Source organism: Equus caballus, chromosome 6 (genome assembly GCF_041296265.1).
Source record: "Equus caballus isolate H_3958 breed thoroughbred chromosome 6, TB-T2T, whole genome shotgun sequence".
NCBI classification, from domain to species: domain Eukaryota; kingdom Metazoa; phylum Chordata; class Mammalia; order Perissodactyla; family Equidae; genus Equus; species Equus caballus.
The window spans coordinates 6,204,335-6,229,034 of NC_091689.1; the positions used below are offsets into that span (position 1 = coordinate 6,204,335).

The window sequence follows — 24,700 nt, forward strand, 5'->3', positions numbered from 1 at the left end:
GTTTGAATGATGCACCTTGTGGTATAAAACAGTATTTTGAAATGGCAGGAGCTATTCAGCTCCCTGTTTTTTTCTTCAAAATTATTAATGTACAAGTTGTTTGAAGGTGAGAACAGCAGGAACCTGGTTCTCCAATCTAATTTTGGAATTCTTCTCTAGCAAGGGAAGGAAAAGGTCAAAGAACTCAGTTTTCTTTTTTTGTCTTTTTTTCTTAGTGGTGTCCATCCTATTGCTGACATTCCTGTAATCTCTTAGAGTATTTACTCTCCTAGGCAGATACCAATGCTGCCAAGGCCTGGCTTAGCAGACTGAACGCTGTACAGGGGACTGGATGGAAGTGGCCTCCTGTCCAGATTCCCACTCGTGTGAGCAGTGGAGAGCCTGCCCTGGCTTGAGCTGGGCCCCACTCTTGGTGCTGCTTCCTGACTCTTCTGTCAGCATCTCGAGTCCTGAGAAAGAGCGCTGTATCCCTTCAGCCACTGTCTGTGAGGTGCTTATTGCCAGGCACTATTTTCAGTACTTGGAATTCAGCAGTAAACGAAACAAACAAGATCTCTGCTTTCAAGGAACAAGGCCAGATAATGAATAAACTAGCAAATTGATAAGATAATTTTAGATAATGGTAAATGCTGTAAGAAATATAAAACAAGGGTAATGGATAGAGAATGACCAGGTGGTAGGATGGGGACGAGGGCTTCTTCATACAGTGTCAGGGAAAATCTCTCTGAGGAGATCGTATCTGAGCAAAGAACAGAATGATAAAAAACGGCCCGCTTTTGAGATCTCGGGGAAGGCAGAAGAGGCAGAGGGAGCACTAAGCACAGGACGCGAGGCCACAGTGAGCTTGGCGGGAATAAACGGAAGAGCCCAGTCTGGCTGGGTTGTGCGTGAGGAGGAGGGCGGGTGGTGATCGATAGGGGAGGTCTGCAGGGGCTGCGTTATGTATGACTTCGGGATATAGTAAGGAGCTTAAGACGATGTTTGCTGCAGTAGAACAGTGAAAATAGATGCGGGGAGACCAGCTAGAAGGTGACTGTGGTGCCCCACACGAGAGGTGATGGTACCTGCACAAGAGTGACAGTAGTGGAGACGGACGAAGTGAGTAGACCGGTGGAGAACAGCCCAAACTCAGCACCCCGGCAAGGTTGGGACAGACCTGTGGTCTTATCTCTTCTGCAGATTTCTTCCCTGGACTCACCGAACATGGGCAGCTTCCCTTTAGCCCTTTAGTTTCATCCACACATGTCCTCTTCTAAGGTTAAGCAGGGGAGAAAGCACAGTGTGCTGAAGGGAGGCAAAAGGATTTTAACCAAAAGATTATAATCCCGCATTGTCAGGGGCTCTGGGAATTACATGCCTTAGGAACCTTGAATATTCTCCAAGTAAAAGGAGCAGCCTCTTTTTGTGAAATGAGGCTCCTTTCCAGGAGGGCTTCAGCTGGCAGTGCTGCTAGGCCTGGATCTGTTTTACCGTTGGTTTTAGGCATCACCAATGTCCTGCCAGTAAGCTAGGTGGTTCTGGGTCCACCCTCTTTGTTCTCTTTTCCATGTGCTAGGAATCCTATAGCCCTCCCAAGCTAAGGGTAGAGGATCCCCGATCAGAAAAGCATAACGACGCCATCTGTGATATCTACATCTGCATTTTAAATCCTTGTGTCTTTTCCACAGTGTCTGCTGCACAGAGCTTTACATCCCCAGGAACCTCTGCCCCCAATTCAGCAGCATATTCTGAATATGCTGGATCCCCCTACTGAGGTGACAACTAAATGTCAGGTTCCTCTCTCTAAAATAAAGACCCTTTTCCCTCTGACTGAAGCCATCAAGAAAAAGGATCAAGTGACTGCTCAGGACGTCTTCTCAGACAAGTAAGTACTTGATGTGGCTGCATTCGGTGTTGGAGCACGTACGATCAGTGGTGTCCTAGAGGGCCCCGGACTACAGGGCTGCCTGTGGGTTTGTGGAAGCACAAAGGTGGGAGGAAGAAACCTTTCAGTGTTTGACCCTTGTGTTGACAGTGTTGGTTTCTCCTATCTGTTCATCGTAGATGTATTCTATCCCTGCCCTTCACCTGGGATTTAGAGCTGCCTTGTGAGTTGTTGACTTGTTGATCAGCATCACATTCTTGGTGATTTAGGCAGGCTAAACAGTTTTTGAAAATCTAAGACTAAATTTTACCATTTTTAAAGTAGGGTGCCCGGATGAGAGGAGAGGAGTGAAGGTCATAAGGTTTTTTGGTTGGGACGTTAGGTGTCAGGAGAACATCATTGAAATTTTTGGAGAAAAAGTGGGAAGGAGAATGAAAAATGTGGACCTTCTTTAGCTATTACTAGATAGCTATTTACTATTTACTGTTATTACTGTGTCAGTGGTGTACTTGGTTATACCATTAATGAGGTCTTTGTCATTTAAGGATTGCAAAATGCTTATCATATAATCCTGAAATCAAGTCACGTTTTCAGGCAGCTATTAAATATTTTCCCTCAGATTCTGTTCAGAATCTGTATTAATTTCCATTCAAAGCAAAACAAACTGTAAGAAGTTATTATTGATGATCTGGAGTCATTTGGGTGTGTAATGTTGATTTTACCAGGTTTAGGTTTGATTATTGGTGACTTTCTCCACCAAATCAAAATGATCTAATCATTTCTTTATGTTGCATTCTAAGATCAGTTTTAGACGACGTTTTTTTTCTTTTTTCTTTGATTTCCTTCCCACGGCTGTATCTTTATTGACAAAGTAAAGCTTATTATTTGTAAAAACCCCATTGGAGGAGTATTAATTTCCAAAAACCTTCACAATGTTCTGTAAATTGTTAATTTAGTGAATTATCTTCCAAGTTAAATAGATAGCTTTGTATTTTCTGTGTTTTTTAGAGGTTAATACCCCAATCTTTGTCAGAATTGGAAAAGAAAACGAATCATGGGATTGACGGGTTCTGTCGTGCGCATGCCTAACACATCCTGGAGAGTCTTGCATTTCTTTGTAGTCTGTCATACCTTCCTCTGCATAGGAAGATTGTCACTGAAAGTCCTCTTTCTCCCTGCCATCCTCATTTACCTATATCCCTCTGGATTCGTGTGTTAGAACAGTTCAATAAAATTCTGAGTCTTCTCCTCCCATGGCAGCCCTGCTGCAGACTCGCTGCAGTCGTATGGCTATTCTGTCTGCGGATTAGAGCTCTGGTTCCTAATCTTGATTACCTTCTGGTGTTGAGGGAAAGAAATGGGCCCTTTTCCCCTCCTTCCCTTGATTAAAATGTAAATTAGCTGGTTAAAAACCCACCACATAGCCCCAGAAGGCTGTTGTTGTGTGGTTTGCTCCCTGCTGGGATTGCACCTTAAGCTCTCTTCCTACCCCTCTCTTTCCAGAAGCTGCAACGTGCTGGGCTTGTTCTTGGCTCCCATAATGGTTTGCTTGCGACACAGCCAAGTTATCTGCCTGGGGCCTGAGAATTATCTCACTCACACACACCTACTCATGCTCCTATTCTCTACCTTTTCTTCTTAGAAATCTCAGTTTTTAAGAACTGCAGAAATGACGCATTTAACGAATATTTATTGAGTGCCTCCTGTATTCAAGAAGAATGACTCAGTCCCTTCTGCAAGGTTCTCAAAGCCCTCAGTGTTTATGATAAGGCTCCCACCAGCTTTAGAAGTGGTCTCCCGAAGGGAAAAGAAACTAGCTAACCACTAACTGTATTTTTGTGTATATCTAGCACCCTGTACCCAGGGTATGTATTTCCAGTGTAGGGGTGAGGGGCTAGACTGGGGAGTGGGCAAGTGTCTGTTCACGGAGTGGCAGAGGCCAAGACAAGAGCCCTGAGCTGGGCATCACTAGTTTTCATTCCAGCTTTGTCACCCTTGATCTGATTTTGGTTAAATAATTATACCTTTATGAGAGTTTTTCCTTCTAAAAACAGTCTCAACTCAAGAGGTATTACAACAATGAAATCACAGATATTAAAGCACTTTGAACTCTGGACGGAAGGCAATAGTCAAAACCTGGAGCAATAACAGTATTATCAATAAAAAACACTGGGGGCCGGCCCAGTGGCACAGTGGTTAGGTGTGCACGTTCCGCTTTGGTGGCCCAGGGTTCACCGGTTTGGATCCCGGGTGCGGACATGGCACTGCTTGGCAAGCCACGCTGTGGTAGGCATCCCACATATAAAGTAGAGGAGGATGGGCACGGATGTTAGCTCAGGGCCAGTCTTCCTCAGCAAAAAGAGGAGGATTGGCAGCAGATGTTAGCTCAGGGCTAATCTTCCTCAAAAAAAAAAATAATGAAATAAAATAAAAATAAATAAATAAATAAAAACACTGAACATTTGAGAAGATCTACTAGTCATGCTGAACCTCTTGAATCCCTAGTGTTAGAAGTGATTTTTTCATTTCATTTCAAGAGTACCATCTGACGTCTTAGTCCAAAAATGTACTAAACATTACCTTTGTCATAGAAAACCGTTGCTTCCTTTAATGTTGCTGAACACGCTTGAAATGAAAATGTCATCTCTTGGACAAGGAACTTGCATGAGAATTAGGACATTGAGGTCTAATCCTGCTTGTGCAACTAACTCATCTGTGATCTTGATTTCTTTTTGTCTCTATGATACAGATAGTCTAAAGTTTTCTACTTTTTTCAGCTCCCCTAAGACTCCTCCTCACTTACTGTCAGTGGCCGGCCTCACCTGGTTACTTGTTAAGACCTCAGATTCCACAGTCACTGTGAGTTGGTTCCTTGCTCTGCAGTGTGACCTTAGGCACAGGTGCTCATCCTTCCCAAGCCTCAGTTTCCTCCTGGGTAAATGGCAAGAATAGGATATCTGTCTCAGAGTTGTCCTCAGGGTTAATAGAGTAACATGCTGTCCACTGCGGCGTGGTGCCTAACACATGGTAAGAATACAGTGTGAGGAAATGATTTACAAGATCCTAGTCACGTCCCTGGCGCTTTTTTGACTACGGCAATGATGATCATGGTGGTGATGATTTCATGGAGAAAATAGAGGCCAGTAGGTGGGAACTCCTCAGTTTTCTGGCCCATCTTGTCTGAAAACATCTGTGTTACATCTGTCTTCATTTCCTTCTTTCCTGTCTCAGTGGAAGAGGGTACCTCATCCTATCCAAAACTAGTCCTTTCTCCTGTGTCCTAGGGTACCGTCTTCTGGTTCATCTGGTACCTTAGTCCACTAATAATTTCTTCCCTCTTTCTATATTTTCAGCTTCTCCCTCTGTACCATCTCCTTTCCCTCCACACATTAACATTTTATTTCTTTTCTCTAAAACAAAATAAAATAACCCCCTCAGCTTCCTCCCTCCCATTCTACCTTTTATCACCTTCTTTCCTCCCATAAGCCAGGCTTATTGTCAGAGTAGTCTACACTGCTTCTTTCCCCAGCACTCGTCTCAGGCCTCTGCCCCCACTGCTTCTCTGAAACTGGTCTTCCAAAAGACACTAACCACTGAGTGTACTTCAGTTTGACAGTCCTTTTCTTTCTTGACCTCTTTCTAGCGCTTGACATTGTCCATTATTCTTTCTGTCTTGGAACTCATATATCTTCCTTAACTTCGTCTTCTCCAGATTTTTCCTTCTACTTTGACAGCTCCCTCTCAGATTCCTCTAGGGGCTGCTTTTCTTTCCCCACCAACCTTCAATGTTGCTGTTCTCCTCAGAAAGAGCTGTCATTTATTGGACACAGGTATGTGCTGAGGGCTTTGCATGCGTTATCTGTGTGGATCCTCCTGGTAGTCCTGTGAAGTGGTTCTTTCATTAACCTCATCTGAACGCTAAGGATACTCAGGCTTAGAGAAGATTCGAAACTTGCCCAGGATCACAGCTGGTTAAGTATTGGAGTAAGGATTTAAGGCAGGAGCACTGAGTTCAGAGATTACGCTCTACCATTATGCCATACTGCCTTGGCGATGATGTCCTAAGACCTTGTGTTGTTTCACATGTACGTCTTTAAAAACTACTAAATTCTCCATCCATCCTAATGCGTTTCCATCCTCTCCACCGAGTATCTTAACTGTCTGAAGATATCTCAAGTTCAGTGTGTCCAGAAATGACTTCTTCTTTCTTCTTCTGTGCTCCTTTCAGACCCTCCTTCATGCTGTTATTCTCTATTTCAGTGAATGACACCTAATTTCCAAAGAGTCATCCTTTTTCTTTACTTTCCATATCTAATTGGTTTACCAAGTTGTATTAGATTTACTCCAATCCACTACTTTCGTTTCAGGTTAGTATAGTGGCTCATAGCATTGATTTTGGAGTCAGGGGGTTTGGATCAAAACCCAGCATTTCCCTCGGTAGTAGTTAAAATTGGCCAGTTGCTCTGTGGCAAGAGGTGATAACAAATACCTGCCTTTCAGGGGCTGGACAGGAGAGTGGTTGAGAGCCCAGGATTAGTTGTGGACCCCTTATTAACTACATGCTTTAGCCTTGGTTTGCTCATTTATGAAAGGACAATAGTAATAGCTGACTCATAGGGTTGTTGTGAAGTTTAAGTGAGACATTTTAAATATACTTAGCATAGTAACTAGGATATGGTAAGCATTAAAAAAAAAAGTTAGCTCTTAGCATCGCCCACTACCATTGCTTTTATGTTGTTGTAAGTGCCATGAAGTGGATTCCAACTCCTAGTGACCCTGTGGACAGCAGAGCAGAACCCTGTCCAGTCTTTTTGCACCATCCTCTCCCCTTCTGGCTCTCTATCAGGCAATGCTCCGTGGCTATTCACAAGGTTTTCGTGGCTAGTCTTTTGGAAGTGGATGGCCAGTTCCTTCTTTTCAGTCTGTCTTAGTCTGGAAGCTCTGCTGAAACCTGTCCACCATGGGTGACCCTGCTGATATTTGAAATACTGGTGGAATAGATTTCAGCATCACAGCAACATGCAGCCACCATAGTGTGACAACCAACAGACTGGTGGTGTGGTTCCCTGACTGGAAAAGGAACCTGGGCTGACGTGGTGAGAGCGCGGAATCTTAACCACTAGACCGCCAGGGCTGGCTAGCTTTTACGTGGGCCTCCTTTCCTGAAATAACACCTTATCTGATTTCCCTCATTCCAGTCTTAATCCCTTTCCAGTCCACTCTGCATTCTGCTACCTGAGTGATTTTAAAAAACAAATCTGATCACATTACTCCCTTGCTTAAAATTCTTTAAAGCAGTCATTCTTAATTTGTGTTAGATGTTTGTGTATGTGTGTGTTGGACCCTTTGGTAATCTTATAAAAAATTATGAACCCTCTCCCTAGGAAAATGCCCTAACATACTAAGTTTCGCATATAATTAGGTGGTTCACAAATTCTTCATGCCGTCCTCGGACTCCTGATTAAAAACTTTCGCTTTAATAGCTTTCTCTTACCTTCAGCTCAAGATCAAATTCTGTTACACAAATGAGAAAATCCAGATAAGCAGAAAGAAGAGAAGTATCTATCCATAATCAAGCTACCTAGAGAACCACTTTCCTTCCTCAGTTTCTCTGTCTACAATTTGATTCTTTCTGTCCTCGTCTCTCATTACTTCCTGGTTCATACCTCATGCCCTGCCTAGTATAGCTGCTTGCTCTCCTCTCAAAGGGATATGTTGCTTACTACAATATTTTGTTAATTGCTTATTTGTGTATTTTTTTTATTTGCATGAACTTCTTGAAGTTGTTGATTGTGTATTAATTTTTGTATACTCAGAGTCTAGAGCCTGGCTTAGTGGCCTAATATTTATTTACGTAGTAAGTATTAGGTAAATGTTTGGCTAAATAAGTGAATTACAAAATTTGTACATATTAAAGAAATAAAATGATAAAAAGAGAAAGAACAACAAATTACCTATGGTCCTGACATCCAAATGCAGCAGCTGTTAACATTTGTATGTCTGCTGTGATCTAGCATGGATAATTTCTACGTTCCAGGGTTTAGCTCTTTCATACATAATTTGGGGATGAGAATCATTGCCTTCTCCCATTTCAGACAGACCTTATGAGTTTAATATACGTAAAATTCCTAGTAATGCCATTAAATGATTCAGTCGTGAGAATATTCACTGTATTAAATTTTCACTACTTTCTGCTTATTCCTGGGCCTGCCTTTACCTGCCCAGTTCTGCAGAATTGGTATACATGCCTCCTTATCCTTCCTTCCCTGGAATCTTATTTTGGAGGGTTTAAGAAATTCTTCATGTGATTCAACCTCGTAGTCTCACAGAACTCAGCATCGTGCTTTGTATGTTAAATCTTCTTAATACCACTATATGAGTTAATGTGTATTTGTGGAAGAGAACAGGTGCACAGTTGAGATACTCATGGTACTTTTCATCATAGTGTTTTCCTAAGTGTTTTCAGTCTGGGGAGCAGACTGCAGTTCAGAGAGGAGAGTAACTTACAAGACTAAACTCTAGCTGTACAAAACTGAATCTGCAGTCAGTACCTTCGAGAAGGTGTAAGATTCCAGGGCTGGTCAGTGGCAAAACTGAGACTAGAATCCAGATCTTTGTCTCCCCGTCTTCAGCAGTACCGTGTTGTCTGTCTTTTGGGAAGAGCTGGCCAAGGTTAACTGAAGTGGCTGCGACTTTTTTTTTTTTTTTAACAGACTCATAGTCTGATGGAATTTCGTGCTTCCTTGGGTTTGTGCATTTTCCCTCCATTTTTGCCATCAAGGCCATGTGTGTTTATTTCTTAGTCTCCTTGAAAGAACGATCTCTGGATGACTCACCCCTTTTGATGTTTCCTGGTCCCCATCCTTCTGTCTTCTACTTTTCACTTCTTTGTTTCTCAAAGGGAAAAAGGCAAGTGGTGAATGGGCAAGATGTCAAGTAATAAAACTTTTAATTCATATTTGAAAGGCCCTAATGATTACTTCAGTCCTTTCATATAACTGTAAGAGGAGATTCATTATTGAAATATTATTAAATAAGCCAGTTTATGCCGTATTTTTCTTTGCTTTATTTTTAGAATAACTTCTTCTGCAAGCCTCCCTTCTGAAAATTGGGCTTTTGAACAAAAACACATCACATTTAGAAATACTAAATCTTAGTTACTAATTTCCTTTCTCATTCATCCATTTCTTGACAGCTGCTTTTGCCCCAGATTGATTATTCGAGGGAAAAAATCTTCCTATCTCTGTGTTCAGCAGTTTAAGGGGATCACGGGCAGAGTCTTTGCATTTGATTTTCTTCTCCTTTGCAATTAACTTGACCTCCTCTTGACTCTAAGGCAGGCTGTTCAAGCCAGCGTGTTACTTGAGGCAAGATATCTGATACATGTCCTTGGAGTCAGCTTTCCCTTACCACACAGACGTTATTGGACTCTGTGAGCATATTGTCCAAGACAGAATTAGGTTTATAAAAGAACAAATTAAAAGTTTTCTTTTGAAAGGTTTTTTATAGTTTAAGACTTCTCAAAGAGCAAGCTCTTGCATATTTAATTAAGGATTGTCTAGTTTTGACAGCTATAAGTAGAAGCTTATAAAGCTCTCACATACACGATGGAGAAGATGGGTTATTAGACGGAAAGGTCTTCTGTGTACGTGGGAAGCTAATAGCCATGAATTCTGAGACAGAAACTAGCAAGTACTATCTGAAGAGTAAATGGGTCTCTTACTGGAATGCTGACCTGTGCTGCACTTTCTCCTTGAGAGGGCTTTGTGATGCGACTGCTCCTTGTCATTCCCGTGCTGCTGTGAAACGTGCCAAGGCTGCTCCAGTCAGGCCGTCAGGAGCTCTGAGGCTGGGAGAGGAGCCAGGCTCTTTGTAAAGAAGGACCAAGTGTGACTATTTATTTTTGCTGCTTGAAAGATAAATTTATGTTTTTCACATCAGCAGTTCTGGTTCTTGCATTATTTGTTGTGTTTTAAGGTGGAAAACCCATTTATTTCTTTTCCAGCCATGAAGAGGGACCCACCTCTAAAAAATTCAAGACTGAGGAAGCGGAAGTCTCCTTTAGTATCTCCAGCCTGGCTGAAGGCAGAATCACCAGTGTAAGCTACACTTTTCCAGTGTGCTCGCTCCCTTTCAGGAAGGTTGGGGCTTGGCGGAGATTGGATCAATTTATGTTAGTCCTTTAACATATCACTTTCTCTGGTCCGTTTAATACATAAACCGTACAGGTCCTCTCCACACTCCTCTTTTCTTCCTTTAGGTAATTATTATCAGTGAATTACCTGTAGAATTACCTGTGTGATCTATAGTATGCAGAGCACTATATAATATATAGAGCATAGAATATCTCAGTGGTAGCACTTTTTGTAGAGAACTTTTGTTGTCTTCGTTTTGCAGCTTTTTGTTTCGTCAAAATGATAGGATAAGTGGGGGTTAATGATAGGAGTCTTAATCTCCAAATATATGAAATTTAAGAGTATAACTCTCCTATTTCTTTTCTAATATACAACTGCATGTCCCCAAACCAAGAATCCTTTGAGACCTGAGATATTCTTTATTTAATGAGAAGGTTTTTGAAACTTGAACATATTACCATATTTTAAGTGGAATTATTTGGAATCAGTGGATCTTAAAAGTTGCCCCTTGCTAGTGAAACACACTAGGAAGGATAACGCCAGGGTGAGCCTTTTCCCCACCTCAGAAAGAAATGTTCTCAGAATAACTGAACATCTGAAAAATGATTTGGATTTTATTTCAATGTTTTACAGTAAAGGAAAAAATCATGACCTTATTTGTTCTGAGAGCTTTTCTGACTGCTATACCAAAGCAAACTGGGAACTTGAGTACATTTTGTACCAAAGTTTACCAGGCATAATGGAGCCCATTGTCTTCTCTCCTGTGAGCTGAATAATACCTAGGCCCTATTAAGGTTGGGACCGAAAGATTAAAGGCGTAAGTATGACCAGAAAGTGCCATATAGTGTGTTAGAGATTTTCATCTTTGAGACTTTCCCACCTCATACTGTCATGAATCTTTATATAGGATCTGCTTTTACTTTTGGGGGACATATTCACTTTGGGCATGTTTGTACATTCTGCCAAAACTTCAGTGTGAAAGAGTCAGCAGCAGTCCCCTAAAAGAGCAGTTAGTGAATCAAGCATCAGGCTTCTGCTTCTCAAGTCATCTTAGTGGGCAGGTACATTCTGGACTGACTCCACACCGCAGAATCCTCCCGTCCTCCTTGGGTGGGTGTCACAATGCTGCCACAGAGCCGTCAGGCTGCATTGGCCGGTGGCTCGGGTTGTAGTACTTCTGACCTCCCTGGAAAGAAATGAGCTTGCATAAAGAGAGGTAAGTGAAAGGAAAGGCAGCCGTTTGCCTACAGGAATCTGCTAGCTTTTAACAGAACCCTGGAAATGAAAATGAGTAGGAAGGGCCTTCTCTTTGTCTTTGGTTTTCTTTTATAAGATCACACTTACTACATTAAGCCATCTTGTATTGCTGCCAAAAGAGAAGCAATGTGCAGGTTTATTGTCTGTGGGTATATTCTAGGTTGGAAGCGTGAATCCTGCAGAAAACTTCCGTGTTCTAGTGAGGCAGAAGAATGCCAGCTTTGAGGAAGGTGAGTGGAATGCCGTTGGCTCTGCATTTAAGGGAAGGTGTGTAATAAGGGTAACAAATTTAAAGTCTAGATTAAGAAGTGTAGCATTTTGTTGTACTGCTTTAGATAGCAGTTTTCTTTCCTGGTGGAAAGATCTTTGTGATTGTTCCTTATTAGTGAGCACACTGAGGCAACAATAGGAGCACTCAGGGTAAACCCAGCACAGGTCTGCCCAAAGATAGAGCTCATTTATGGGTCTCTCCCCCTTTTTTTTCCCAGTGAGGAAGATTGGCCCTGAGCTAATAACTGTTGCCAATCTTCCTCTTTTTGCTTGAGGAAGGTTGTTGCTGAGCTAACGTCTATGGCAGTCGTCTTTTATTTTGTATGTGGGATGCAGCCACAGCATGGCTTGGGGAGCAGTGTGTTGGTCTGCGCCCAGGATCTGAATCCGCGAACCCCGGTGTGCCGAAGCAGAGCGTGCAACCTTAACCACTGTGCCACCAGGCTGGCCCCTGTAGGTCTCCCTTTTAAGGAAGCTGCGGACCAGAACCTTGGGGGTTTCAGTTCTACTGCATTGAAGTTCTTTGGGGTCTTGTGAGTGAGCTTAGAATAAAACACTGTTGTGTCGTATTTTCCTATTTTCAGAGATGCATAATGTTCTAGTCCTTGTTATAAGGGTCTGAGCCTCTTTATAGTAGTCCCAGCGAGACCTTGTTGCTGCCCCTAGATTTGATCCTTCTGAAATTGACTTCATCCTCGCATTTTTCTTATCATTTATAATGTAGAATTCCATTTAGGCTTGGGCTAGTATTAAAACAGCTTCCAGGAATGGACAGAGGGTCTGGGACCAAGGTTCGTTCACTTGCTTGCCTTCAGGTTCCTATTCATTTACCCTCTAAAGAGTGGCACTTGGCAGTTGTAATCTGGCAGGTTTGTGTGTACAACTGTGTTGTATTCGTTACTGCTGCCGAGGGGCAGGGCTGTCTGTGAGCTGCCCTCTGTGTGAATGTTTATGTTCTGAGTGCACAGTTCTTTCTTCCAGCTTCTTGGCATTTTAGCAGGACAAGTGGCTCCTAAATGCCTAGAAACACTACAACTTATTAGTTTTGTGATCTATCGTGTTTAGCATAGGTCTAGGTACCTTACTCCTTAGATTCTGAGAATCCTAGCCAGCTGCCTGGACCTGCTGTGCTGTGGCCCTAAGGCAGCCTTAACCAGCTGAGCCATGAGAGGAGCATGCCATCTCCCAGGCCATTCCTGCTGGCAGGACCACCAGAGGCCAAGCCCAGGGGCATTTCCTGAAGTGGACCAGCTCCACCAGCGGGATAATCTGCATTCTTTTAGGTGGGGTATGTATATTTTGTGTTTTAACATCAGGGAAGAGCTTTTTGCCGAAGAATTTCCATGTAGGAGAAAAGCTTTTGAATTTTAACACAGAACAAAACTACATCTAAATAGAAGAAGGAAATCTAAGATTAGGATGACCACTTTCCAGAAGGATTGGTGGGAACAGTACTTCAGAATTTCTCTCCTTCACATATTGGGGTAGTCACAAGAGGCTTTCTCTGCATTGTACCTGTGCTGTTGTCTGTTTGGCTGCATATTGTGGCTGTGTGTTTGGAAGGTGGCAGAAACACTACTGTGACAAGTCAGTAAACTCTATGGTCTATCACGATTATTGTGGTTTTGAAGAAAGACTGAGGTCTTCTCAGTTTTCAATTATATGTTGTCGATTACCTTGGCCAGAGTCAAAGGTCCTCCCTTGGGAAGCGGTTGGCCTCCCAGGTTGGGGTCGGCGTGATCTCTTCAGGGCCTACATCTGCATCGTCACCATCATAAAGGCCGCCACTAGTCAGTCAGTGTCTGCTGTGTTCAAGTCCTACTAGCACTTTATTATGTTCTTTGTCTCAATTACCCACGTGGCAGTCCTGCAGAGTCACGTGAGCAAGTGGAGAAAATGTTAGAGCTTTCACAGCTGGTGCCAGGACTTCCTGAAAAAGAGGAATGTTTTTATTGAAAAAATACTTAGATAGGTGCTTGGGGTAGAGACTTCCGAAGAGGGAGAAGCTGCTAGCGTCATAGAAGTAGGAAAACTGGAGCTAGGTCAGGAGGAGGGGCTGAGGAGAAGAAGTACGCGGGAGAGGAAGTGAACAAATTTCTGTTAGGGCTCAGCGTTCTACAATATGTTCCGGCTCATGACTGCAATGCTCGGTGTCAGTAAACCTGTGGAATGCTTGGTCTCAGTGCTCTATTTGGGGAACCTGGTGAAGAGGCAGAGTTTTGAGGCTGGAATTACTTCAAGCGGAGCCAAGAAAGGACCTGAACGCACAAATTCCTGGGAATTTGCTCACATCTTTGGAAAACATAATGTTTTCCCTAGACCCTGGAATTGGGGATTTGAAGCAGTCTTGTGGAAATAACAAGGGCAAGTGACCCCTCGATGGCATATAGGTTACAATAGGTAATGTTATCCCCTCTTTACAGAGGGAAAAACTATAAAACTGGAAGAGATGAACTTCTCCCAAAATCACACAGGGATTCAAATCTATGTCTCTTTCAAATACTGGACTTTACCACTTAGCCGTACTCTTTCTCTTGGTTCCTAATGTCCTCCTTTCCTACACATTTGTTTTTTGTTTAAACGTTGTAAGGTCATGTATCTCAAACCTTTGTGCCTATAAGATGGGATTTTTGATGAGTAGGCCATCCTTTTGTGTTGAAATGTGACTGAGTCCTGGCACTTTGCTAGTGTTGTGATGGTGGATGTCCCTCTGTACCTCCGTCTAGGACTTGGTCAGTCACAGCTCTCCAGTGACCTCACAAAAGCAGACTTTCTGCAGAGCTGGGGGACCATGAGACCGCCCACTTGTTAGCAGCTAGTTCTGTTTCATGGTCCTAACTTGGCTTCCCTTTTATCCTTCCCTTTCTTGCTTCAAGCTCCAGAAATTTGTTTCTTCGTTACTTTTCCTACCTTTGTTCTTCTCCTTGGGCATCTCTTTACTAAGACCCTTTGTGAGCCAAGACTCACTTCCCTTGCAAGCCCAAAGTACGCCTCTGAACTTTGAGCTGCCTCCCTGGTCTTGACCTTTATCCCTTCTAGAGAGCTCCGCCTTGGGCAGGGGAGGGTGAAGCCCCTCTCTTTTCTCCAGTATATCCATTTTTTAAATTCAGTCGCCAAAGGCATGATCAGTGATAGATAGTTGTAAGATCGTTTTAGCCTGAATTAGAACTCAGCCCTTTCACCTATTGCTATAAACTAAATTGTGGGTGGAGTTCCTTCCTGTCTGGCCTAATAGTCTCGTAGTCATACTGGGAGCATTGTGAGCCAGTTCCCTGGACAGGAGCAGTCTGTAGGCAGCCACACGTTTTCTTCCCCTGTGGTTTCGGGGTGAGGGATGATCCCCGTCCTAAGCTTGCTGGCAGAGAGGAGTAACTAATCCTGAACCCCAGGAGGCTGTCTTTCTGGCTGCTGGTGCTGCTGTAGGCTGTCTTGGATTCTCTCTCCGGTGTCCTTTTTCTGGCCCCTTTTCTCCTCCCTCCCTACCCACCTCACCATTCTGTCACTGCAGTTTTACAATAGGAAAACTTGACCACAGCTGTATGTGTGACAGTAGGGTTGTTTCCCTCCCACAGTATTCATAAGCGCGTCACCGCCATCATCTGTGTGATGTCTCTCGTTTGTAGTTGTGGGTTTTTAGAAGAGCCTGAGGCCACCGAGTTCTTGGGCTCCTCAAGTCGAGGCTACTCACCTGTGTGAAGACTCCTCCACCAGCCGTTCCGCAGAGCTTCTAAGGAGGAGCACCATGGATTTTCAACTCCTTGACCTTTCCCTGCTTTTACTTAGGAAGAATGCTAAGATGGTCAAAAGATAGACAGCAAAAGCCATGTTACCGCAATCCTCCAAATAATTCTTGTGTGATTGAGATAGGTCTCAATTTATAGTTTCCCACCGAATATCAGATTATCAGGTAAAATAGCTTGAATGTACCTGGTATGGCAAAAACAGGTTCTCTGAGGACCTTTAGAGCCAGAAAAGACAGGTATATGGAGACACATAAAAGAATGGAATGTAACTTTTTGTAACATGAGATGATTCTCTTCCATGGATGCTGTTTTTGCCACTTAGATTACAGGTTCTGTATTAGGCCTGAGTAATGACAGGGTGGCGGGTGGCGGAGCTCCATTCCACCAAACTGAATTCTCAGGAGCATGATTGTTCAAAAAAACAAACCTGTCAAGAGAAGACATCCTCGGGAGAAATGGTCTGGACTCCTAGTTGGGGTCTGATATTTAAATTAGATTTATGTACAAGTGAGCAGTAATGTGCACATATCCATTTCATTCAGTGATGATCACTTTATTCTGTGGCTCCTGAGGCGTTTCATTCTTCTCGTACCTGTTTCCTCTCTGGATCACATCTCATCCACAAGTCTTTTGCCTTTGTTCTCCAACCTGCCTTGTTCTCACTCATAAAACATCCTTTCCATTTTAAAGGATATTTCCTAAAATTCACTTCTGCAAGACCTTCCAACACTACATAGAATGTGGTACAGTTGCTAATAAAATTGTGTCGTTCATCAAAGTCAGATAAACAATTTTTGCAGTTCTATCCCAAAGCACTAGCCCATTTGCACAGCAGTTTGCTTATATACATTATATGATTTTCTGCCCTGAATCAAGCCCTAAACTGTGGATTCTCAAGAGTTGAGATCTAGGAGAAATTTCCTGTGTGTCTGTCACTGAACCAGGTTCGTTTTTGCCTACTTCCGGGAAAGCCAAACACCAAGATGATGAGATTGCAGCAGAGAGAGGGTGTCATCACAAGGCAGCTACGTGAGGAAACGAGAGCATGAGTCTCAAATCTGCTTCCCCGAAAATAGAGACTCAGGCATACTCATGGGGTGGGGGACAAGGTGGTCTGAGATGTGGAGAGAGGTGATGGGAGGTGAGGAATTTGGTGATCTGCGCAAGCGTAGTCAGACTCCATGCCTCTTCCTAGGACCAATGTTCACAAAATGGTGTCGTTAGCATGATCTGAGGGGTGGAGTTTTTAGCCTCTTGATGTCAAAAGGTCGCCTATTGGACATCTGCACAGGCCCGGTTGATGAGCTGGTGGCCTCAACCAGCCTGAAGTGGACAAAAGGATTCTAATTCCTGAAGAACAGCTGACATGCCTATTACCATGGTGACCCAGGCTCCAGGAAGATGTTCTCCCTAGGAACCTAGTGGGAGTCAGATAGCATATTACCTAAACAGCACAGTTAATAATAGGTGGGTTAAACAGCTAAAAGCTATAATCAGTAGTTGCAAAAAGGAAAAAAACCTTTAGTTCCTAGCTACTTAATCATCAATGGCTAACTCTTTGCTGGTTTCATGTGTGTGTTTTCTTTTTTTAATGGGCCCTGACTTAATCTTGGGTATGAATTATGTAACCTTTCATCGCTCTTTCCAGATAAAGATAGGAAGATAAAAATATGGCCTTTATTTGTTGTTTTGCACAGAGCTGATAAATTTAAGAAAAACAAGTTCTGTTACATACCTTGAGCATCTTGAAAGAAGAATACTAAATACAAACAGTAAACATCTTTAGCCCTATAAAAGTTTTGGTGTTTTTTTTTTAACTGTTTGACATACTTAGTCCTTTCCCAAAATAGCAGTGATGTTTCTCGTCATGAGAGAGAAAATACATCATTACAGATTCTAGAGGATGAGCCTAGACTTTTTATTTTTTACTAATTATCTCACTTGTTCTTCACTGGATTCCTTTGACTTGTTTAGTTTTAAATTGTTAAACCCCAGAACTTGATGATCCAGGCTTATTTTATGCCTCGTTTATCAATGACAATCTCATTTGAAAACAAAAATCAGTTTATTTGGAATTCGAAAGGATACCTGCGAAAAGGAGTGTTGTTGTTGGACATGGTGATTGTGTCTCAGGCCCCTTAGGGTCTGGGTCATCTTGCACGTGGTGGAGCAGTAAGGTGACTTTGCACTGATTACTGCGTGTGTGTAAGACACTGGATCAGACTCCAGAGAGCCAATTCTTGGTCTCTTTTGGCTTAAATGTCTTCGTTGGTTGCATACGTTTCATTAGATGGCACAGCAGTACCCTGAAGTTTACATTTTTATGTAACAAAACTCATCAGCCAAATCATTAAAATGAAATCATTAAAATGAAGACAAAAAAATAAAAAAGACGTGACATAAAAACCAAAGACCATCATACACACATGACCACTTGAGAAGTGTTTTCAGTTTTCAGCAACTCTCCCTAAAAGGCTTCTCCATTCTTAGCTTCTAAAATCCTTTCAAGTTTCTGTCAATCTGTGGATCAGAATATCTCTAATTACAGGCTATGGCTCTTGGAAAATGAAGCTTGGCTCTCCGTTAAGAAAGAGACACAACTGATAGCATAAAAATGAAAGCCTCTTTGTTGTCGTGTTCCCAGTGAGCACGAAAATTCCTTCCTGAGAGCATTAAAGGAGGTCTCTTTGTGATAGACGACAGCGTTCCGATTTCTCCCAGTGTTTTCTTTTCTCACGCCAGGTGGTAAAGTTGCTTGCCTTAAACCTCCTGGGTATTTTTTCCCTTTTTATGTTAAAAATGGAAGTTATATTTTTTCTCTGGCCAAAAATGTGGAACTCACATGAACTCTTTCCTGCGTTGGAGCAACTGCAAGAGCACAGTCTATTCAAGCCTGCATTCAACATAGTGACCTTTGGCTTGCAGTGATGACCTTTGGCTTGCAGTGATGACCTCTGCCAGCAGTGGGACAGGGCAGGTGCCCACAGTTGGCCCTGCTGGAAATACAGAATTAATACTGGGTGCTTCGGAGAAAGGAAACCATACCAGCCTGCTGCTGGAGCTCACCCTTGCAGTGAGTGCTAATGAGAGTGATTGTGAGGTGGCGAGTGGGTACTTGTGGCAGTTTGGTTTTCTACCTCCTGCAAATTCTACAGTTCTTCCTTGCATGGTAGATCATTGTCATGCAGGGCATTGCACTTGGTTCTCCTTGAATTGGGCTGTCTTCAAGATTGCTCTTAAGCCCAGCTGGTTGAAAAAGGAAACTGATTTCAGATTGTGCTGATATGCAAACTGCTTTAATCAATGACTTCAAGTGACTGCTCTTGGCAAACGACAGAAGCTCTTAACCAATTAAGATGTTTAGGAAGAGATGTTAGGCTTTTGTTAAAATAGTCACTAATCAGCTGAAATGTGTTAAGAGGAGCCTGGAAACAGCTTGGAGTCCTACTTAAATGCAATAAAAGTGTTTTGGTCCTCCCCTTTCAAATTGCAAGCCCAAGGCAAAAAATATGCTGACACAGGAAGAAGTGGCAAGTATAATCTGGTACAGTTAGTCCTGCCTGTTATCCTTGTCAACATAAAACTTAAAAAATGGAATGCTTGTTTCTAAGGCCAGAAAAAGGAAGAGAGCTTGGTTCAGCTAGAGCAGTTTCAGCAGGACTTGAGAATATTATCAGCATAGATGTCTGTGAACACAGGAGGAAAATTAACCTTTGTGTGTGTGTGTGTGTGTGTGGTTTCTTATAGACAGTTGGAGAAAAATCTTTGGTAAATAGTTATGATTAAAGGCCATGCTGTGTACTGAATTGTGTCCTCCCAAAATTCATATATTCAAGTCCTAACCCCTAATGTGGTGGTATTTGGAGGTGGGGCCTTTGGGAAGTCATTAGGTTTAGATGAGGTCCTGAGGGTGGAGCCCTCAGAATGGAATTAGTGCCCATATAAGAAGAGACACCAGCGTTTGTGCTCTCTCTTCTCTCTTCTTTCTCTATCTCTTTTCTCTCTGCCATGTGAAAATACAGGAGAAGGCAACTGTATGCAAGCCAGGAAGAGAGACCTCACCAAAACCTGAGGAAGATGGGCACAGATGTTAGCTCAGGGCCAGTCTTCCTCAGCAAAAAGAGGAGGATTCGCTCAGGGCTAATCTTCCTCAAAAAAAAAAAAAAGATAGGCACCTGACCTAATATCTGTTGCCAATCTTTTTTTTTTTCTTCTTCTTCTTCTCCCCAAAGCTCCCCAGTACATAGTTGTACATTCTGGTTGCAGGTCCTTCTGATTGTGCTATGTGGGACACTGCCTCAGCGTGCCTTGATGAGCAGTGCCATGCCTGCACCCAGGATCCAAACTGGTGAAACCCTGGGCCGCTGTAGCAGAGCATGCAAACTTAACCACTCGGCCACCAGGCCGGCCCCTCTACATTCTTGATAACACTTGTCTTGTCAGTCTGTTCAGTTATAGCTGTTCTAGTGGCAATGTGTTGGTATCTGATTGTGGTTTTAATTTGCAGTTTCTTAAAGACTAACGATGCTGACAGTTTTTTCATGTGCTTATTAGCCATTCATATATCTTCTTTGGTGAAATGTCTATTGAGATCTTTTGCCCATTTTTTAACTGGGTTGTCTTATTGAGATAGAAAGTTTTGTATATATTCTGGATACAAGTCCTTTATCAGATACATAATTTGCAAATATTTTCTACAGTCTGTGGTTTGTCTTTTTAATGACGTCTATTGAAGTGTAACATTCTTAATTTTAATCGTCTGAGTTTATCATTTTTTTCTTTTATGGCCTGTTGTCTTGTTGTCATTATAAGAAATCTTTGCCTAGCCCAAGTCAGAATGGTTTTCTCCTGAAAGTTTAGGTTTATAACCCATTTTGAGATGACTGTTGTAAATGGGTGTGAGAGAGAGGTCTAGATTCCGTATTTTTCATGGGGGTAACCACTTGTCCCAGCAGCGTTGGTTGAAAAGACTGTCCTTTTCCCATCGAGCTGCCTCGGCACCTTGTTGAAAATCACTTGACCATAAATGTAAGAGCTTATTTCTGTATTCTTCAATTCTGTTACGTTGATCTCTGTCTGTCCTTCACTAATACATTGTTTTGATTCTTTCGCTTTATAGTAAGCTTTGAAATACCGTAGTATGTCTTCCAATTCGGTTCTTTTCTCAGATTGTATTGGCTCATTTAGGTCCTTTGCATTTCTGTATAAATTTTAGGATCAGCTTTTCAATTTACACAAAAAAGCCCACTTGGACTTTGATAGAGACTGCATTGAGTATATAGAATAATTAAGGGAGAATGTCCATCTTAAAAATATTGAATTTTCGAATCCATCAGCATGAAATATTTTTCTAATTTTTTAGATCTTATTTACCTTCTCTGCGTAATGTTTTGTAGTTTTTAGTGTACAAGTCCTGCACTTCTTTTGTTAAATTTTTGCCAAGTATTCTTTTTATTGCTATTGTGAATGGAATTTTTTAGGTTAATTTTTGGATTGTTTGTTGCCGGCATGTGTAAATATTGATTTTTGTGTGTTGATCTTGTATCCTGCAACCTTGTTGAACTTGCTTATTAGTTCTAGTTGTTTTTATACTCCTTAGGATTTTCTACGTACAGGATCACGTTATCTGCAAGTAAAGCGGCTTTACCTCTTCCCTTCTAACTTATATGCCTTTAATTTCTTTTCTCTGATTGTACTGACTGTAACATCCAGAACAATGGTGAACAGAATTGATGAGAGTGAATATTCCTGTTCCTGATCGTAGGGAGAAAGCTTGCAGTCTTTCACCATTAGTATGATGTAAGTTCTAAGTTTTTCTCAGATTCCCTTTATCAGCTTGAAGCTTTCCTCTGTTCCTAGTTGGTTGAGAGTGTCTGTTCTGAATGGGTGTTGAGTTTTGTCAGGTGCATTTTCTACATCTATTGAGATGATCATGTGGGTTTTATTCTTCTATTAATAGGCTATATTATAGTCTTTGATTTTTGGTTGTTAAACCAGCCTTGCCTTGCAGGGATAAATTCTAGTAAATCTTGTATATAATCCTTTTTGTGTGTTCCTGAATTCGTTTTGCTAATATTTTGTTAGAATTTTTGTATATGTGTTGATGAGGTATACTTTTCTGTAGTTTTTTCTTCCGATGTCTTTGTCTGGCTTTGATATTGGGGAAATACAGGCTGCATAGAATGAGCTGGGAAGTATTCTTTCCTCCTCTTCAGGATTCGTGTTATTTCTTCTTTAAATATGTGGTAGAGTTCACCAGTGAAGCCTTCTGGGCTTGTGTTCTTTATGGGAAGCTTTTTAATACTAATTCAGTTATTTCACTTATAGATTTTCAGATGTCAGATTTTCTATTTCTTCTTGAGTCAGTTGTAGTAATTTGTGTCTGTATAAGGATTTATGCATTTCATCTAAGTTATCTATGTTGTTGGCATAACATTGATCATGTTTTTCCCTTATGATATTTTTAAGTTCTGTGCGTTGATAATGATGTCCCCTTTTTTATTCCTGATTTTGATAATTTGTATCTTCTCTTTTTCTTGGTCAATAGAAGTAAAGGTTTATGGATTTCATCTTTTTTTTTTTTTTTTTGAGGAATATTAGCCCTGAGCTAACATCTACTGCCAGTCCTCTTCTTTTTGCCGAGGAAGATTGGCACTAAGCTAACATCTATGCCCATCTTCCTCTACTTTACATGTGGGATGCCTGCCACAGCATGGTTTGATAAGTGGTGTCTAGGTCTACGCCTGGGATCCGAAATGGCGAACTCAACTGCTACACCACTGATCTGCCCCCAGGATTTTTGTTTATCTATTATAGAAGATCCTAACTTGTAATTTTATTGATTTTCTCCGTTATCTTTGTTTTTTTAAACTTGAACCTGTATTCCTTTTTTTTTTTTTAAAGATCGGCACCTGAGCTAACAACCGTTGCCAATCTTCTTTTTTTTTTTTTCCTGCTTTATCTCCCTAAACGCCGCCCCCCCCTCCCCGCGCTGTACATAGCTGTATATCTTAGTTGCAGGTCCTTCTAGTTGTGGGATGTGGGACGCCACCTCAGCGTGGCCTGACGAGTGGTGCCATGTCCGTGTCCAGGATCCGAACCCTGGCCTGCTGCAGTGGAGCGCGCGAACTTAACCGCTCGGCCCCGGAGCTGGCCCCTCTCCGTTATCTTTCTTTTTTTTTTTTTTTCATTTCATTGATTTCTGCTGTGATCTTTATTATGCCTTCCTTTTGCTTGCTTTGAATTTAATTTCCTCCTCTTTTTCTTAAGGTAGAAGCTTAGGTTATTGATTTGAAACCTCATTTCTTTCCTAATGTAGGCATTTAAAGCTGTACACTTTGCCAGTTCTTTAATTGCGCACCGTAAATTGTGATACATTGTGTTTTCGTATTTGTCCAGTTCAAATAGTTTCTAATTTCTTTTGTGTTTACTTCTTTGATCTTTGGATTATTTAGAAGTGTCTTGTTTAATTTCCAAATATTGGAGATTTCCCAAATTTCTTTGGGTTGTTGATTTTTGTGTGTGTGTGTGAAGAAGATTGGCCCTGACCTAACATCTGTGCCAATTTTGTATGTGGGAGGCTGCCAAAGCATGGCTTGACAAATGGTGTGTGGGTCTGTGCCTGGGATCCAAACCTGCAAACCCTGGGCTGCCAAATTGGAGCACAGTATCTTAACTACTTTATCACTGGGCTGGCCCCCTGTTGTTGATTTTTAATTTAATTCTTTTGTAATTGAAGAACATATTTTGAATGGCTTTAACCCTTTTAAGTTTATTGAGACTTGTTTTATGGCTTAGCATATAGTCTGTTCTCACAAATGTTCCATATGCCCTTTAAAAGAAGGTGTATTCTGCTGTTGTTAGGTTGAGGGTTCTGTAAATGTCATGTCATTTGGATGATAGTCTGTTCAGATCTGTATCTTTGTTGATTTTCTATCCAGATGTTCTCCATAGTGTGCTGAGTCTTGAAAGTTTTTCACCTTGAGACCCTGTGGGCTAGTGAGACCTTTATTATTTTTGCCTCACCTAGCTAAGCAAAAACTAGAGAGCCAAGTGAATTTCTACAGAGTACCAATAAAGAAAACATTGTCCATTCAGGCAATGGAGTGTATTTTAAATAAAGGTCTTCAAGTATTGAAGTTTTAAAAAAAAAAAACTTAGATGCATGTATCACAGGATTATGTTTGTGATTCAGAATCCTCTGCTTGTGGGAGGAATTCATTTACATTAGTATGAAATGAAAAGAAATGAAAGCTTACTCAGTACAGGAAAAATTGTCAGATTTCAGGAACTTGTTAGAGCACAAGTTAGTTGTGAGAGTTGAAAGCCAATTTACATGTCAATGACAATAGGAATTTTAGTATATCAAGTCTTAGGTCAATGTTTATAGATTTGGAACATTTATAGATTCACTCTTCCCTCCTTTCATTTGTTTTTTCTTTGGTGCCATTTTTCTCAAGCACGAGTTTGTTTTGTTTGAGTCGCTATTTGTCTCATACATTGAGAAGAAAATATATGGAATAACTAAGGTTGAGAAGAAAATATATGGAATAACTAAGGTTGAATTATCCCATACTTGTCCCCATTTCTACCTACTCTTAGATAGACTATGATGAAGTCAGCAAGACTTATACATTGGAATTTTAAATATATGGAGTTATAGGGAGGGTTGAATCTACAAACCAAAGATGAGACTTGCCTGCAGCAAATCTGGTTCACATTAGTAGACTTTCCTGAGGACAGTAGGTGAGATTAAATAATTTCTAAGGTCCTTTTTAATCCTGCCTTTTAAGTATATGAGTAATAAACAGAAAGAAGTAGAGATGCAGAAAGAATAAAACAGGGTCAATGGCATAGAAATATTCTGAGTTTTACTATCAGTAAATCCAACCCATAAAAAAAAATCTTTCCATTTAGGACTCGTTAGAAATAGAAACAGTTGTTTATTGTCTACTTATATGGTAGCCTCTTACATGTTTAATTGCTCCTTAGGCTTCTCCTCATTAAAAAATAAGTACATGCTCATTGGAAAAAATTAAATGATAATCTGGTAGTATGTGAAATAAAAAAGGAGAAGTCTCCTCCTTCGTTGGCCACCTCTCTTCCGAACCCTCTCCATACGCATTCTCTATCTATCTTGCTTTCTCCCTTTCTCTTCATAGGAATAACCCTGTTAATTTCTGTTAATCTTCTAGGTTGTAGTCAAGATGGTTAATGGTTTTAAGGCATGGTAAATTGGAGTTATAGCCAATAGGCAGTACATTTTGGGAGAACTCCCCCTTTTCCCAGTGGGATCAAGCAACTTGATCTAAGAGGAGAAAAAAGAACTAAAAGAAAATGGGATGGGGCTAAGTCATACTTAGTCAGCAACAACAACAAAGGTGCCTGCGGGCGCGTAGTCGTGATAGTGTTGGAAATGACGTCTCTCCACA

At 41.5% G+C, this 24,700-nt stretch overlaps 1 protein-coding gene across 6 annotated transcripts in view; it reads left to right on the plus strand.

The window, feature by feature from the left end:
• Window positions 1-24,700, plus strand: part of XRCC5 (X-ray repair cross complementing 5) — a 92,663-nt gene that overhangs the window by 41,721 nt on the left and 26,242 nt on the right. For all 6 annotated transcript variants that reach the window (XM_005610589.4, XM_070269248.1, XM_005610590.4 and 3 more), the window contains exons 14-16: window positions 1,668-1,864; window positions 9,870-9,963; window positions 11,417-11,486. In XM_005610589.4, coding sequence (XP_005610646.1) covers window positions 1,668-1,864; window positions 9,870-9,963; window positions 11,417-11,486 — 361 coding nt within the window. The remainder of the gene's footprint in view (window positions 1-1,667; window positions 1,865-9,869; window positions 9,964-11,416; window positions 11,487-24,700) is intronic.